At 41.7% G+C, this 17,795-nt stretch overlaps 1 protein-coding gene and 1 long non-coding RNA gene across 2 annotated transcripts in view; one reads left to right on the top strand and one right to left on the bottom strand.

Moving 5' to 3' along the window:
* Positions 1-17,795, top strand: part of NRDC (nardilysin convertase) — a 49,530-nt gene that overhangs the window by 9,476 nt on the left and 22,259 nt on the right. Inside the window, exons 6-21 of the mRNA XM_061632958.1 lie at positions 106-201; positions 1,963-2,085; positions 4,871-4,928; positions 7,491-7,564; positions 8,385-8,454; positions 9,001-9,078; positions 10,860-10,980; positions 11,068-11,126; positions 11,836-11,890; positions 12,545-12,649; positions 12,892-13,015; positions 13,484-13,570; positions 13,980-14,099; positions 15,190-15,241; positions 15,643-15,793; positions 15,895-16,022. Of these exons, the coding sequence (XP_061488942.1) occupies positions 106-201; positions 1,963-2,085; positions 4,871-4,928; positions 7,491-7,564; positions 8,385-8,454; positions 9,001-9,078; positions 10,860-10,980; positions 11,068-11,126; positions 11,836-11,890; positions 12,545-12,649; positions 12,892-13,015; positions 13,484-13,570; positions 13,980-14,099; positions 15,190-15,241; positions 15,643-15,793; positions 15,895-16,022 (1,501 nt within the window). The remainder of the gene's footprint in view (positions 1-105; positions 202-1,962; positions 2,086-4,870; positions 4,929-7,490; positions 7,565-8,384; positions 8,455-9,000; positions 9,079-10,859; positions 10,981-11,067; positions 11,127-11,835; positions 11,891-12,544; positions 12,650-12,891; positions 13,016-13,483; positions 13,571-13,979; positions 14,100-15,189; positions 15,242-15,642; positions 15,794-15,894; positions 16,023-17,795) is intronic.
* On the bottom strand, positions 6,503-13,544 carry LOC133387691 (uncharacterized). The gene is made up of 3 exons (XR_009763539.1): positions 13,398-13,544; positions 10,110-10,177; positions 6,503-6,958 (listed from the first exon to the last, which is right to left on the bottom strand). It is a non-coding gene; the product is annotated as an uncharacterized LOC133387691 (long non-coding RNA).

The following is a 17,795-nucleotide window of genomic DNA, read 5'->3' as shown; positions in this document are numbered from 1 at the left end:
TTTTGAGCAAATGAATGCTTTCATGTACATGGCTTTATCATATTCCTATAGTGAAAGCTGTGTTGAAGGCCTGTATTGCTTTGACTCTGAATTTTTTTTTAACAGAATATCAGCTTGCAAGGCCCTCTGATGCAAACCGAAGAGAGATGTTATTTGGAAGTCTTGCCCAGTCTGGCCATCCCATGAAGAAGTTCTTTTGGGGTAGGTATTCTTTACCTTGCGGATCAATAAAAAGCCAGATAGTCCCTGCCTTCAAGTGTACAGTCTAAAAGAGATAACACAAAAGAAAAAGGGATGAAGAGTTAAAAAGAATACTCAGGTATCAGTTCCTAAAGTGGCAGAGTTCTTGTAACAGCCAAACTGAGATGGAAATTGTTCAGAGGGAACTGGTCTCTGATCTGAGTCAGTTGAGTAGTGCTCCTTTTCATCTGATGAAATGGCTACTAGGTGACAGTTGAGCCAAAGGCAGATGGCTAACGGCCCTGCTTCCTTTCTCTCCCTCTGCATTTCCAAGGGCAGGATATAATAATAATAATAATAATAATAATAATGCGACCCTCTAAATACATTCGGTTTTATCCAGTATGACACTAAATCATCATTGTGTTATTGCAAGAATATCTGCTTGCGCAAGTGAACTCCCTTCCACATGCACATGCCACGCCCGCTTCAAATCTCCAGAGGGTTGAGGGAACCCACAGAACAGATTTAGAGAGTGTGCAAGGGGAGGGGGGGAGTTCTGTCGCACAAGCATAAATCCTTGCATTGATGGTATCTAACGATTCAACCCATAGATCTGGATCCAGACTAATAGTATAATCCTTTTTTATTGTTGTTGTTGTTATTTATATTCCACCTTTTCCAAGTATCTCAAGGTGGCATACATCTTTCTCCACTTCCCTGTTTTATCCTCACAACAGGCCTGTAGGTAAATAGCCTGAGAGGTGGTCACTGCAGCCCAAATTAGTTGAACATAGCTCCAGCTGAAATCATTGGGACACATTAATTATTACTCAAGTCTCATTGAATTCAGTTAAGCGCCGTTTACTTAGTCTGGATCCAGCCCATAATATATGTTATTCTTGATCATGTTAACAATACAAGAATTAAAAATGTGAGAATTTTAAAAGTGGTCATTTTAAAATGTTTGATACCCTGAGTTATGCTCTTGATTAGCTTGGCAAGGAATGCTCTAGCATCATTTGGTCTTTAAAGAGGATCTCTAAAGAGCAGGCAAAAGGTTTTTTTTCTTCCAATCTCAGCGTTGAGATTGGGAGATAAAAACTCTGCCTCCTCTTTAGAGATGGCTGTCTAAAGATCATGCAGAGCACTTTATTTCCTGATTATGAGGGCTGGCAGACCACTTTCTGTGGCTTGTTGGACCAGATGTGGCCCGCAGGCTAGCCATCCGTGATGTAGGGAACCTATTTGGTCTTGTACGATGATGTAGAACACACAAACCTGTGGCCAGCCTAGTGCAATACCCTGAGAAGATGGCACAACTTTGTTTGCCACAAGCTGTTTGTGCACAGATTATCCTGTGCCTTGTATGTGGGAGATTTCCTGTCCCCTCTCATACCAGTTCTCTTGGAGTCATACTCGCTTATGTAGTGATGTTCTGCACAATTTGTTCCAAGCAGCGGGCAGGGAGGAAGCAAGGCACTTAGTGGGCACGCAGGCAAAAGGAAGGATAGTGAGATGAGGGGGAGACCTTTTTCTCCTGCTGCTTGAAATCTATTTTTCTGGCAGGTGGTAGAGGAAGAAATGAGGGTTAGCAACAAGGATGGGGTGTGGGATGACAGGAATAGAGCTAAGCTAAGAAGATTCCAGCTAGCCTCAAACTAGACAAAATATCTGGACATTACTTTGTCTATGCAGGATTCTTTTCCCGTGACTTTTGCTACATATTTCAAGAAGAATGTTTTAAGAATAAGCAATCTTTGTTTTAAACATCACTTACAGGCAATGCCGACACACTGAAACATGAGCCAAGGCAAAATGACATTGATACTTACACCAGGCTGAGAGAATTCTGGCAGCGCTATTACTCTGCTCACTATATGACTTTAGTTGTTCAGTCTAAAGGTAATGTCTCTTAATTTGAAGCTAGATACGTAAACTGTGATACACTGCATTGATATTTGTCTTGAGAAAAGCTATACAAACTCTTCTGCAGTCACTTGTGCCGTAGAGACATTCATAATCCTGAGTATTTCCACCCAGAAGTAAGTCCTGAATACACAGGGGCTTATTCTCAGGTAAGCATGAATAAGATTGAAATCTTGTATGCAGTTACCTGAGAGTAATCCCCATTGAATTCAGTAGGACTTATTGGATGAGACCGATTATCTGGATCCATTTCAGTCGGGTTTCAGGCCTGGTTTTGGTACGGAGACAGCCTTGGTCGCCCTGTATGATGACCTTTGTCGGGAGAAAGAAAGGGGGAGTGTGACTCTGCTGATTCTCCTTGATCTCTCAGCGGCTTTTGATACCATCGACCATGGTATCCTTCTGGGGAGACTTGCTGATTTGGGAGTTGGCGGCACTGCTTGGCAGTGGTTCCGCTCCTACTTGGCGGGCCGTCTCCAGAGGGTAGTTTTGGGGGAGCATTCCTCGACATCCTGGGCCCTCCAGTATGGAGTTCCGCAGGGGTCAGTTCTGTCCCCCATGCTTTTTAATATCTACATGAAGCCGCTGGGTGCGGTCATCAGAAGTTTTGGAGTGCGTTGCCATCAGTATGCTGATGACACGCAGCTCTACTTCTCCTTTTCATCTTTTTCAGGTGAGGCTGTCAATGTGCTGAACCAATGCCTGGCTGTGACAATGGACTGGATGAGAGCTAACAAATTGAGGCTCAATCCAGACAAGACTGAGATGCTGTTAGTGGGCGGTTCTCCTGACCGGATGGCGGATGTTCGACCCATTCTGGATGGGGTTGCACTCCCCCTGAAGGAGCAGGTTCGTAGCTTGGGAGTTCTTTTAGAACCATCCCTGTCACTCGAGGCACAGGTAGCCTCGGTGGCACGGAGTGCTTTTTACCAACTTCGGATGGTGGCCCAGCTACGTCCCTATCTGGACAGAGAGAACCTCGCTTCAGTTGTTCATGGTCTGGTAACCTCTAAATTAGATTACTGCAATGCACTCTACGTGGGGCTGCCTTTGAAGACGGTTCGGAAACTGCAGCTCGTGCAGAATGCAGCGGCCAGATTGATAACAGGGACCCGGCGGTTCGAACATATAACACCGATTCTGGCCCGCTTGCATTGGCTGCCTATATGTTTCCGGGCCCGGTTCAAAGTGCTGGTGTTAACCTATAAAGCCTTATACGGCTCGGGACCGCAATACCTGATGGAACGCCTCTCCCGATATGAACCTACCCGTACACTACGCTCAACATCGAAGACCCTCCTCCGGGTGCCTACTCATAGGGAAGCTCGGAGGGTATCAACAAGAAAAAGGGCCTTTTCAGTGGTGGCCCCCGAATTATGGAACAATCTTCCTGATGAGGTACGCCTGGTGCCAACATTATTATCTTTTCGGCGCCGGGTTAAAACTCCTCTTCTCCCAGTCTATGTGTTAAAATTGTTTTTTAACTTTTTTAAGAATTTAAAAATTTTAAAGTTGTTTTAAATTGTCTAAATATGTGGTTTATTGTATTTGATGTATGACTGTTGTGAACCGCCCAGAGAGCTTCGGCTATGGGGCGGTATATAAATTTAATAAAATAAATAAATAAATAAATTTCTGATTGGTCATGCCTAGGATTGCATTGTAACTCAGGAAATATCTGGATGTATCTGGCTAAATGCTTGCTATCTTCCACTTCTGTATTTGAAACTTAAACTTTCAAGATAAACTTGAAACTTACCTTGATGAAAGAGGTGTCCTTTTTCAATTACAGAAGACAGGTTTTCCCTACGGGGATCTTGGGCGTCTAGTCACCTTTTTAAAAAGAGGCTTGCGTTTGGATCCTGTTGTTCATATAGGTTTCATTAGCTGCAGTACTTAATTTTTGGTCTTAATTAGTCCAAATGAAGTACGCTATATTGGATAAATCATATCCTTGTTTTCTGAATTTCTAGTCTATGAAAGCTTGTGGGCTTCCCATGGACATCTGGTTGGCCACTGTGAGAACAGAATACTGGACCAGATGGGCCTTTGGCATGATCCAGCAGGGCTCTTCTTATGTAATGTGAACTGTTTGTGTATCATTTGGCACACAGACTAGGGATGTGAATTTTCTCAGTTTGCCATTACTGACATTATGTGATGTTTTTTTCTCAGTAAAGAGGAAAAGCTTGCCCCTCTCATTCCAGCTTTCCCCAAAGGGCCAAGCTATAGATTTACAGCTCTTTTTTAAAATGCTTATGTATGCGGCTGATAGCACATGGAATGTCTCCATGCTGCCACCAGCATCTGATAGGAATGACCAGCAGTGATGGCATCCTACTTGGCAAAGAGTTGTCATATGGAGGCTGTTTCAGATAGTGTTCAGGTGGGGCCCATATCATGCCACGTATGCTAACCCGAATTTTGTCTTGTATAGGTTTTAACTGATCTGACATGCTCAGGAGATTGGAAGAATGCAGATGTTTAATGTTCGCAGCTGCCACCTAGGCTTTCATTGTCTGTTGTAGGAAACATGTACTGGTACAGCCACATCCCATAATGTAATCCAAGTGTGAAATGCATATGCAATTTAGGTATACTGAGAGAATTGAGCCTACAGGCTTTATAATGTTTGCACCCTGCTCTAATTGGTTGATCAACAGGTTCTTCATCCATAAAATAATTAGAGAATGAACAGGTTCTCCAGCTTTTCTTCTTCAGAGGGTTGGGCATTGAGCTTCTTTTTTCTCTCCTTCCCTAGAAACCTTGGATACTCTGGAAAAATGGGTGATTGAAATCTTCTCAGAGATCCCAGATAAGTAAGAATCTTCTTTCCCCGTACCATTTTTGTAATAAATAAGATGTCAAATTGTATGTACCAGTTTGCATGCAAGTAATATGATAAGCTCACAAGTATGATTTCACCTGTTCCTCTCTAAGCTTTTCCTGTTTCTTACCTTTTCTCCTTCTTCCCAGTGCTGGTTCTTTTCCCTCTCCCTGCAGCTGCCTTAACACCCAGGAGAGGGTCTTAGCCATACAAGTACAGTCTTAGCCATAAAAGAGCACAGGATATGGAGGAAATAGAGGTGTTGCAGAGGGTTGTAGAAGCATGTTTTGACTGGTCCATCTGTAAGCAATTCATATTTGCCTATTACTGCTTTTTAATTGTAAAGACTATTATTATTGTCATCATTTATTTTTATAGAGCCATCAAATGCATGGCACTGTACATAAAATAAAACAATAAAAACCAGTCCCTGCCAGAAAGGTGTACAGTCAAAATAAAATAAGGACAACAAAGGAAGGGAGGGGAAACAAATAGAGGACAAAGCGAGGAGTGCAAATATACATACTCTATGCATACAAATGATAAAAAAATAAAAAATCTAGGCCGAAATTCCAAAAGCTTTGGAAAAAAGGAAGGTTTTTAGAGAAGACTTAAAACCTGAAATTGTAGTAGCAGTCCGCAAGTGCTCCAGAAGGCAATTCCAGGAATACAGAGCAGCAAGAGAAAGTTGAGTTAATGAGCAAATAACCCCGGGACAGGTAAGAAGCACAGAGTTTGAGAAGTGGAGATCCTGAGCAGGGTTATAATGAGAACTGAGAGATAAAGAGGAGCTAGATTGTGTAAAGCTTTAAAAGTTAAAACAAGAAGCTTGTACTGAATCCTGAAATAAATAGGAAGCCAATGAAGGGACTTCAAAAGTGGAGTAAAATAGTCAAAACAATGGGCCACATAAATGACCTTGGAGGACTAACACAAGTTCATGGAAGACCCGTCAAAAGAAGATTACAGTAGTCAAGGCGAGAAATAATTAAAGCATGAACTAACATCTTAGCAGAGGAGACAGACAAAAAAGTCTGATTCTAGCAATATTATAGAGGACAAAACGGCAGGACTTTGCTACAGCCTTAATAAGGGGAACACAAGAAAGAGAAGATTCAAAAATGAAACCAAGATTATGTGCTTCCTCTACAGGATAGAGAGGGATGTTGTTAACAGTGATGGACAACGTAAATTGCAAAGAGGGCTTAGGAGGAAAGATGAACAATTCTGTCTTTGCCATATTAAGTTTTAGACGCCGATGAAGCATCCAGGCCAAAATGTCCAAAAGACATGTTATAATACGATGTTGGTATCTCAGAAGAATTCTGGGGTTGAAAAATATAACTCATCAGCATACATATGATACTGAAGGCCATGAGACTGAATAAGATCACCCAGGGGTAGCACATAAAGGGAAAAGGCTAGGTAATGGCAGAATGTATTGTAGCAATAGCACATGTTGCTTTGTGGAACTGGCTTGGATACTGGATGAGGAATAGTCTGTTGGCTAGGACTGTCATCTCCTCGTGTACCAAATAAATGCTGAGCACAAATTATACTGTCCAATTTAAGATTTTTTAATAAGTGTATATCTGTTAAAAAAGATAATTATGCAGTATTTAACACATACATTGACTAAGAGGAATAATAATTCAAACTGAAATATGATGGTATTAGAAGCAAGTCACAGAAGAAGGTTGGAACTCCAGGTTGCTGTCACAGTTCATTTGGCCTGCAGTGTGTAAAGTCGGAACATGGTGCTTGGGGACTTCATTTTGGTCCATTTTCATACTGTGTGTTTTATGGTTTGTAGCCAGTTTTGATTTTCAAAGTGGTGTATAAAGGCATTTTTGATAGGCAGAAGCCCTAGATTTCTCTCTAAGGTTTTTGTTGTTTAGTTTTTACATGTGGCATAAGTGAATTTGTTTAAAAGTACTCTGTTAACTGGTCAGTATGATTATTTTTTAAGTCGGGTTCCCAAACAGTGGTCCTTGAGCTTCATTCAGGTGGTCCACGGCATGTCTGTAAATACAATTAAAAATCATACATCACCTAGCACAGTGCATTACAATTGCTACAATAGACATAAAAATTGTTAAATGGTCTGCCAAGACCCTCAGCCATTTTCAAGTGGTCTGTCAGGGGGAAAAGCTGGGGGACCATTTTTTAAGGCATAATTTCATACTGTAGGAACTGTGGGCAGGAAGCAATTTCTCTTTTTTCCCTTTCAAATTTTGTGTGGTTCTGAATAATACAGAGATAAAACAATTGACTACAATTCAACGATCCTTGTTCATACTTGTAGGATATGTCTATGCAGCTATGCATGAGGGTATTTCCTGCCAGACAGGTGGTACACTGATAGCCTATGGCAACAAGTGAGGAGCCAGCACCTGGAATTAGTGCTTCTCCCATAACAGGGGATCAATAAGTGCTTGGTGTGGCAGGCTGCATCCAGATAAGTCACTGATACATGGAAACCCAACTAGGCTTGTGGATCATCCTTTCTGGATTCAGACAATGATGTATAACTTATTTTCTTCTATTTTTAAAGTTATTTACCCAGACCAACATTTAGCCAACTGACAGAACCTTTTGACACACCTGATTTTCACAAACTTTACCGAGGTGAGTGATTAGAATGTGCAATTCCTCTAGTGCAGATGTGGGGGATGTCTGAGTCACGGGCCTGATTAGATGAAGCACAGGTCCCAGTTTGGCCCATGATGCCATTTTCCCCATGACATGCCCACCTGCCCCACACCTGATGTCATATGTAAGCAGGTGTGAGACAGGTGAAGACACAGCTGTCGGTGCACAATCAAGAGCCTCAAAGTGCACTCGCAATTGTGCATTGGCACTGGAAGCTTGTTGCCACTGATTGGCTGTGAGAGCAAGCCTGCTGGGATTGGCTATGTTACTGAGTTCCCTGTGAGCAGGCCCTGGCTGAAGCAGGTAATGGGGAACTCCAGTGAAGTCAGTGTCTTTCAGCCAATAGGTGGTAACTCCAAACGTGCTGGGTTGACTGAGCAACTGAATTCCCCATGGGAAATTTGGTTGCACAGCTGATCCTTGCAGAAAGCAACCTTGGTAGATAGCTGATAGGCAGTAACTTCAAGTCTTGCTTGGCTTGGAGTTTATTTTTGCAGCTTGCTACAAAGAAAAACCTGTCATTTGATGTTATAGTGATTGGCAGGTGGACAGTCCCCCTCCCACCTGTCAGTGAGGCCCACCAGCGTTGGGGGAACCCAGTGGGCCAAATCCAGTTCCTCTCCCTTGCTATTGTCCTAACAGTTATGAGTACACATTGCCTTTTAAACTATTTTGCAAGTTTAAAATAGTCTGCTTTTTGAACATTTTCTTTTGAGAAAGAAATTAAGAGAATATTGATGGAGGCAGGACTTACCATGTTTTTACATTTACAATTAATATTTTTCTTTATCCTTAGTTGTTCCAATCAGAAAAACACACTCTTTAAATATCACATGGGCTCTTCCTCCACAAGAACAACATTACAGGTCAGTTTTAAACTCTGGTAGAACCCCTTAAGCAAGTTACCATGAATTAGTTGAATCAATTAAATAGTTGATGTAGAAAAAGCAGACTGTTGTTTTCATTTATATCATTGCATCATTCATGCTTAAATGACACCTGTGTGAGAGAATATTCTCAAGATACTGGGTTATATCCCTTGGTAGCTGTCTTGCTGATGGAAGGGAACCCACCAGCAGAACCAAGAGAGGCAATTTTAGGCAGTCCCACTACAGTGGCTGCTTCCCCTTTAAATCTGTTCCAGAAGGTTGGGGGAATCCTCTGGAACAGATTTGGGTGGGTTCAGGGGGGATTGCTGAAAATTCCGTCGATAGATTCCCTTCTGTCAGGAGACAGATACCACTGGATACCACCACCAGTTTATGGCAGCTGTAGTAGTTTGGAATGGGATCAACCCTAAATCCCAGCATTCTGGATATGACTATTTTACATGCTACTTTCTGTAATGACTGGAAACTGGGATTTTCAAGGAATGTTTTATGGCCCCCCTTTTCTCTCTCTCTTTTTTTCAGGGTGAAACCACTTCACTATATTTCATGGCTGGTTGGACATGAAGGCAAAGGCAGTGTTCTTTCATTCCTTAGGAAAAAGTATGTATTCTGACAGTGAAACTGACTGACGCTGATGAAGGGGCTGTGAGTGGTAGAGCATCTGCTTTGCATGCAGAAGGTCCCAGGTTCAGTCCCTGGCATTCCAGGGAGGGCTGGGAGAGACTTCTTGCCTGAAACCCTAAAGAGCAGCTACCAATCAGTGTGGATAATACTGAGCTAAATAGACCCAGTGGTCTGACTCAGTATAAGGCAGCTTCCTATGTTGTTTGTTTTTAACCTAATAATCATATGGCACCTAAGTAGTTTGAAGAGGATAATTAATAATCATCATAATAGAATCCTGATTCTGACATACATCTCAAAAGAGCTGGGAGCTGGGGCCAATTGCACACCGTGTGTATACGTATATATAAATATATAGGATTGCGAAAAATAATGGGACGATAACTCTGTGAAAATAATGCATCTCTCCTACCATCTTCAACTCTCCTAAATACAGTTGGCTTTGGGGAAGGGGCTGTAGCTCAGTGGTGGAGCATCTGCTTTGCATGCAGAAGGTCCCAGGTTTGATCCCTGGCATCTCCAGGGCTGGGAGAGACTCCCTGTCTGCAACCCTGGAGAGCTGCTGCCAGTCAGTGTAGACAATTCTGAACTAGATGGACCAAAGTTCTGACTCGGTATAAGGCAGCTTCCTATGTTCCTTTCTGTGATGACACAGGATGAAAGAAGTAATTAAAATATTTTTAACAGTCAGTTTCCTCATTTAAAAGATATATGTTCATATTACTGTGGTCATGCAGACTGTTGAGAAACATGTCAGTTTAGTTGGTGATCAAGTAAAAGAAAGTCAACCATAGGATATCCTGAATTGGTAGAAAAGTCCTGCTTGTAAGTTGTCTAGAAAAATATCTTTTGTTAACTATGCAGTGATAATCCACAGACTGTAAAACAGATGTAAACATGAATGATAAGCATAATATATCTTTATAAGCCCAAATATTGGGCACCATAAACATTTACATGAAACAGACGTGACAAAAGCATTTTGAAAGTCCCTCCAGAATGCTTACCCTTTGCCTGTATTGTGATTCCATCATGTCAGGAGGAGGAGTCTATCAAATCAGAGCTTAGGAGCTCCCTATTCATTTGGGGTAGAAGAAGAGATACAATCAGCCCTTTGCTCATCTAGATTTCAACAACCAACACTGGGCAAAGTTGCTTGCCCCTTCCCTGGGGTTATTTGTTGAAATATTTCACCTGTGGGTATTTGCAGGAGTGGCAAGCCTTCCTTTTGCAAATAGCCAACCAGTATAATAGAAATGTGTATTCAGGGTGGGTGCTAAAGGGTGGCCAGTTCAGGCCCTGGCTGAGGGCCACAGGGACCCCTGATGGGCCCATGGATAGGGTGGGGGAGGGGTAGCGCTCCCCTTCCACGATTGCAGGGAGAGAGCTTCCCAGCCCCCTGCCCGTTTGCTAGTTCCACCTACCTTTCTCCTGTTTTTTGCAGCTGCGTGGGCTGCGCATGCAGGGCTGCCATTAACCAAGATGCATGCACAGGGATGCATGCGCGTAGCACCCATGCGTGCCTTCAGCCAAAATGGCGGCGGAGGCTTCAGCCCCTTAGGGAAACCTCTACCACCATCTTGGTTAATGGCAGCCCAGCATGCATAGCCACAAAAGACAAGAGAGATAGGTAGGTGGGTTGTGCGTGCATGCACTGGGGCCCAGGGCAAGCTAGTGCTGGCCTTGTGTGTATTGATAATTCTATCTTTGCTGGTTCTTATCCTTTGTAAGGATGATGTATTAATATTTTCTGATAGGTTCTGGGCCCTTGCATTGTATGGAGGAAACGGTGAGACAGGATTTGAGCAGAACTCCACATACTCCGTCTTCAGTATTTGTGTGACTCTGACAGATGAAGGTTACAATCATTTCTATGAGGTACATTTTAGCCAGAGCTTGAAATGCTTATTCTTTTTGCTTATTGCAGATGCCAAACATATGAAGATGCATTCTTTCAATTTTCAGGTTGCTCATGTCGTATTTCAGTATTTGAAAATGTTGCAGCAAACAGGACCAGAGCAAAGGTAACTGAGACTTTGTAGCTTGATTCTATTGAGCAGCAGGTGCTACTGATTTTTTTATTCCTAAATAGTAGATGGGAGGAAATAGCTGTTATAGACCTAAAATGTCAACCCTATGAAAAAAGCAATGAAAATTAGCTATTAGGTGCCTGTGGAATTGATTTAAGGGAATATTCGCTATCCTGAAATATTCTCTCTATATGAAGTATTATTAGTTCCTTTGCATCCCATTTTTCTGTATGCATGACCCTCAAAGTGGTTCTTAACAAAACATAAATTGTTGATCAGTGAACACACCAAGAATGCACCGTTTTCCATAGTATCTCTCCCCTATAAAAGACAATTCAGATCACTTTCATAATAGATACATAAAAAACCTTAGTACTGAAATATCAAAGCAATTCATTCATAATTCTTTACTAATAGGAAGCCAATAGGACACCCTCTGACCTAGGAGGTTGTTGTAGCAGAATGAACTCTTTTAAAGAGCTGCAAAAGGAGACAGGGCCAGTCCTTAGTCCCAGGTTTTGCATGAATAGGATAAAGCGTCCTTTGACCTACATGAGAAATGGCAAAAGCTCTCTCCTCTGGCATGGTGGGCAGACTGCTGAGAAACTGCTTGGAATGTTTTTGCATTTTTAATTCTGGAAATAGTTCCTTTCTTGACAAATTTGACTGATGTATTGAGAACGCACATTATTATTACTCGCAGGATATGGGAAGAGATCCAGAAGATTGAAGCTAATGAATTTCATTACCAAGAACAGGTATTTCCTCATCCTTGAATATTCTCAAATAGGATTTGAAAGCCCATCTTTCTTTTTTTTACCTTGGTTTACTGAAACTAATGGTGGCTGGGGGTCTGATTGTATGATCTAGTCTTCATAGCTGTATTACTAGGCTGGACTGCTAGCTTAAATAAAATGGGATTGTTTTGTTATGCTTTTAAATGTTAGATCTGATTGAAATTATCAAGATCTCTGATTGCTTTTGCAGATGTGTGTCTTTAATCTTCACAGCAAAGAATTTGGTTTCGGAGCCCTCTTTAGGATGCATTCAAAGGAATAATTTTTCATCATAAGTTACTTTTTCTTCCCCTTTAACTTTATTTGGGTTTTGGATGAATGTTCTCTTTCCCATTCTTCCTCAAAACATGCATTGATTTCTGCAGTTGTCATGCATTTGGGAATCCAGTGAATTGGGTATAGTAAAAGATGGGCACAACTGCCAGTGCACATTTGGACAAGCTGCTGAAATCTAGAACTCTTGACTAGTTCCACTTGATTCTTGACACATACCTGCAAAGCCACTGCTGGGTGGGGGATTTTATGGCCTGGATTCACCTTTTTCAACCAGATGTGAGGTTAAGGCGGGAATTGTTCAAATGATCAGATAGTGAAACAGACCGGTTTGTTTTACAGACTGATCCAGTTGAATATGTAGAAAGTATTTGTGAAAATATGCAGCTATTTCCAAAGGAGGACATTCTGACAGGAGATCAGCTTCTGTTTGAATACAAGCCAGAGGTAAGTGGACTCTTTAGGTGTTGGTTCTTATTAGGTGAGGTGAATCTGGCCTTAGAAGAGAGGACTTGAAGATATTTTTACCTGGATCACATTCAAATCCATTTAATATTTAGAAAGCAATTTCTACCAGTTCAGGATTTTGTTCTTCATGCACTGTTATCAAAGTAGTAGTAGAATAAAGGTCTGTAATTTTTCATGAATGGGGGCAAATGTGAATATATTTGAATCTTTTATCTTTGCAGATCATTGCTGATGCTCTTAACCGGCTGACACCCCAGCATGCCAACCTTATTCTGTTGTCCGCTGCCCATGAAGCCCAGTGTCATCTGAAGGAGAAGTGGTTTGGTACACAGTACAGTGTTGAAGGTACAATGAGTCTTCCTGAAGTAACCTCAAGTGCAGAATGAGACCATGGAAGACTCTGCAATATTGGTATATTGGAGTAGGTTTGGCCTATGAGTCATTGAGCCCCTGCTGCTTAGGAGATACGGAACCACCACGGCAGGGATGGGGAATCTGTGGTCCTCCTGATGTTGGTGGACTCTAGCTCCCATCAGCCCCAGTCAGCATGACCATTGGCTAGGTACAGTGGGAGTTAGAATGTAGTGGAGAATGTTTTAAATCATGGTTAGCAAAAGACCATGAATGATAAAGGAATAAATCAGGTGTATGGGTGGCCTGCTGCTGCTACAGTGTGGAAATCTAGTGAATGTGTATTGTAGAAGAGCAGGAGAGCTGTACGCCTTACCTATGCAGATCTTTGCAGCTAGGTTGAACATCTTCATCAGTTGCAGTTCTACTGAGTCTGTCTGCTTTTAACACTAACGTTCACAGATATTGATCAACACTGGAAAGATATGTGGGCCAGTGACTTTATATTAAATCCAGACTTGCATCCACCTGAAGAAAACAAATACATTGGTGAGTGAGATGTGGTTTCATATATGTCTAGTATAGGGCTGAATGTGACTAGGTTCTTTTGTGTGACATGTTTAATAAGCTGTCCCAGATTTTAAATGAAAAGAAGGCTGCCTCTGTTTATAAGTGAATGGAACAGATTCATTTAGATGGATTTCCATCATGTTGTATCTTAAAGAACTAGGGAGCATTATATGGCAAAATCAGAAATTTATGATGCTGCATCAGCTCAGCAACCCATTTGTGCAACTGATAATAACTGTAATGCTAGTACCAGTTGAATCCTTACACTGGTGTTTTGACACTTCGGCAACTTGCTGAATGCAATAACAAATGAGTTTGAGGCAATTTATTTCAGACAGATATATTGATTTCTGGGTGTAAAGCAATAACTTCTTATTCTGAATTGTAGCAACTGATTTTGCTCTGAAGGCTCCTGACTGCCCACAGACAGAATATCCAGTCAGTATACTGAGCACTCAGCAAGGTTGTTTGTGGTACAAGAAGGATGATAAATTCAAAATCCCTAAAGGTAAAAATTTTATGTATGTCTTAATAAAATTTCTAGCCTATAAAGTAGTGGACATTCAAGATAGCACTGTTTCCCCTTAGGGCTTTACATGTGACTCATTTTGATTGTTTTTGTTGTTTTAACACAGACACTCATTCTTACACTGGTGTCTTGTGTTGAATCCACATACAAGTTTAGGATTTTTTTTGGTACAACTGTTGTCACAGCTGAGGCACATATTCAGCCTGGCAGCTTGAGTAGTTTTCAGAACATGTATTTCGCTACTGAAATTGTTAGACATTTAAATGACATCTGCAGTCATCTTAAAGTTCCTTGTCCCAAAACAAATGTCTGTGTTTGTATTTTAAAACAAAACAGTATCAACCTTTAAACCAGTAGTGGTGAATCTGTGGCCCTCTAGATGTTGTTGGAATCCAACCCCCATTAGCCCAGCCAATGTGGCCAGTGGCCAGGAATAATGGGAGTTGTACTCCAGCAATATTTGGAGGACCACAGACTCCGCACTCCTCCTTTAGATCAAATCAGGCAATATAGTGGCATCATAAAGCAACATTTTGTTTTCTTTTGCTTGCCATGCATAGCTTAGCTGTGTTGGTGTCTGTGTTTTAGAAAGTGAAGATATGGAACATTTCAGTTGTCATCCAATCATTGTGTTTGGGCTTGAGATGCTTCTTAAACTGTGGTTACCATTTTCTTTATGTCTGCTGTGAAGTTTCGAGCACAGTATTTCAGTCACTGATTTGTGGCATTGTGCTGCTTTACAGCTGCCTCCTGCTAGCCGGTGGCAGAGGTACTGACTCACCCTTCCCATATTGGGTAGGAAGCTGTGCTCCTTTCTTCTTTCCAGCAGCGTACAGATACCCTCCCCTCCCAATGTTGGGAGAGACTACTTGCTAATCAAGGATTTAAAAGCTCTGTCTGATTGTATATCAGCATGCCCTACAGATGTCGTATTTAATTAACAGTGGTAGGTCTCACCATGTGTTTAAAAAAGAGTAGGAACCATGGGTCAGGAGGTCCTGAAGAGAAATAACTGCCTGATGAAAGCTCCCCATTGTATGCTATAGCTCTTTGTAACCATTTCTTTCAGCTTATATCCGTTTCCATCTAATCTCGCCGCTGATCCAGCAGTCTGCCGAGAAGTAAGGATTGCAGTCTTTTTTAATGTCCTTTGGTTAGCTTTATTTTTCTGCTGTAAAAAAACATTTTAAATAAAATATTTAACCAAGGTATTCTGTTAGGCTCTGGGCAAGAGTCTGTGCTGCTTAAAAGCATCCCTGTAACTAATTAACATAGGATAGTAGGTGGTGGGCAATGGTGAAGTCCCAGATGCCATATTTTTAGACTGCATTGCATAAAACCATAGTGGCTACTAAGCAGCTCATTATCTAAAAGGGTCTGGTGTTTTATGATCTTTTATAAATATGTTGATTTATGGACTGAAATTTGCTATTTTGAATGAATGGTATAATTCCACAGAGTTGTACTATGAAAGAAACTCACATTCTTACCTTTGTTTCTCATCATAAATTATTGTGGACAGCGTGGTGCTCTTTGATACATTTGTAAACATCCTTGCTCACAACCTTGCTGAACCTGCTTATGAAGCGGATGTTGCTCAGTTGGAGTACAAGCTGGTAGCAGGAGAGCATGGATTGATCATTCGTGTAAAAGGATTCAATCACAAGCTACCTGTAAGTGTTGGCAGGATTTTGTCCTTTGGATTCCTTTTTGAAAAATATTCCTGTTTAGTCTGACTGCTGTAGGAAATCAGAGTTTTAATTTTTTGTTGTAGCTGCTGTTTCAACTCATCATTGACCACTTAGCAGACTTCAGTTTTACTCCGGAAGTTTTTGAAATGATAACTGAACAGCTGAAAAAGACTTACTTCAACATCCTCATCAAGCCAGAGACACTAGCCAAGTAAGTGTTTGAAACAATAAGGAATGTCTGGGCTTTTGCAGTTACAGGCAATTTTGGGCTTATGCTCAGTTCTGATTTTGGAATAGATTACATAATTTTGGGCATGTGGATGAGTATGCTTCTTTTACTTTCAGTCGAATTCCATTGTCCTCTGTAGAGTATTTTTGGCAAGGAGCTGAGTGATAGGAAAAAGAAATGAACAGGAGAGCTGTGGAGTCAAGACAGAGACTAGAAGCCAGGGAGATTTACAACGTGTCCATGTGTTGCCTCTTGGGAATACCTGGAGGCTGCGCTTCACCTTCCACGCTTTATGTGAAAACTCTGTACTTTCTAGCCCTCATATGTTCTGAGGGTAGTTTGAAACAGCTGCAGCATGAACTCCTGATTCTAGGGTCAATCTTTGTAAATGGTGTTCTTGTGATGCACTGCACTGGTCACCTGCATTGATGCTTTTCACAGCAACATATTGTTGTGTTCTGTTTATCACCTGTGTTTACAGCGCTATGGCTGTGAGCCAAAAAGTTATGTGATCGGCTCCTTGCACACAATGGAGCTTTTGAATTCCTCTTTCTTCCGCTGCCCAAACTGAAGATGCCCGTGGCTGTCTGATAAGCTGTCTTTGGAAAAGTGGGGGATTATTTCAAAAACAGTATGCAGTGTAATAGACCTGAAATAAAACACCTGGCACATCTAAAGGAATTGCCTGCTTCACTGTTGAGAACCTGGAATAAAATTAACATTCTAATTATCTATCTGTTAGTGAAGTGGATCATCTGCTGGGAGTCCAAACCAGGGCAGGAGAGAGAATCTCTACTGACAGTAAAGATTCCTTACCCTTGCAGGAAGATATTTGGGAGGGGGAAACAGTTTGCTTCCTCCCTCCCAAACATCCCATGGTGATGAATGCACACTTCCCTCTGCTACCAATATATATCTCTGGCAGCATGCAGATGATACCTTTGAGAAGGGAAAATAAATTATTTGTCCCAACCCACAATGGGCTGTAAGCTCCCCCACCCAGTTGCTTTGGATATGATATGGCTCTGTGGCCAGAGAACACATCATAGAGACATGCCATACGTTAACTCTGTAAAAATTGTGCCTTTAAAAAAAAAACACAATTCGCATTGTGGGGGGATTGAACTGTGAGGGAAACTCATTCCCCCAGCTGTTGCCTTGGGGGAAAGGGAGGTTAAGATGGCACTCTGAGCCTGTTTCTTGCCCCCACTACCATTGGCTTGGAAGGAAAGAGTGGGTTTAGCCTCCCGGCGCTTAGTATGGCTACTTCTGGGGAAATGGTTTTGTGTCCCCCCTCCATCCCCTAATTCAGTCCCTCGGGCACATTTTGGAAGGTCCCTACTCTTATTACCGGGCCAAGTTCAAGGTTCTAGTTTTGGTGTACAAAGCCCTATACAGCTCAGGGCCAGGATACCTGAAAGACCGTCTTACCCCTTATATACCCAGTCGATCACTGCGCTCTGCAGGTGAGGGCCTCCTGCAGATACCATCTTATCAGGAGGTTTGTTCTGTACAATATAGGAAACCGACCTTTAGCACCTACCCTGTGGAATTCCCTCCCTTTGAATATTAGGCAGGCGCCATCTCTGCTATCTTTTCGGTGCCTTTTGAAGACTTTTCTTTTTCAACAAGCCTTTTAAGTTGAGAGCTATCCCAGTCTGTGTCTGTGTCAGAATTGCTTAATATGTTTTTAATAATGTTTTTAACCCTTTTAAAAAAGTTTTTAAAATGTTTTTAATGCTGTTTTGTCTTAAT

This window comes from Rhineura floridana, chromosome 6 (assembly GCF_030035675.1).
Source record: "Rhineura floridana isolate rRhiFlo1 chromosome 6, rRhiFlo1.hap2, whole genome shotgun sequence".
NCBI lineage: Eukaryota > Metazoa > Chordata > Lepidosauria > Squamata > Rhineuridae > Rhineura > Rhineura floridana.
This window is presented reverse-complemented; position numbering and strand designations above follow the sequence as displayed.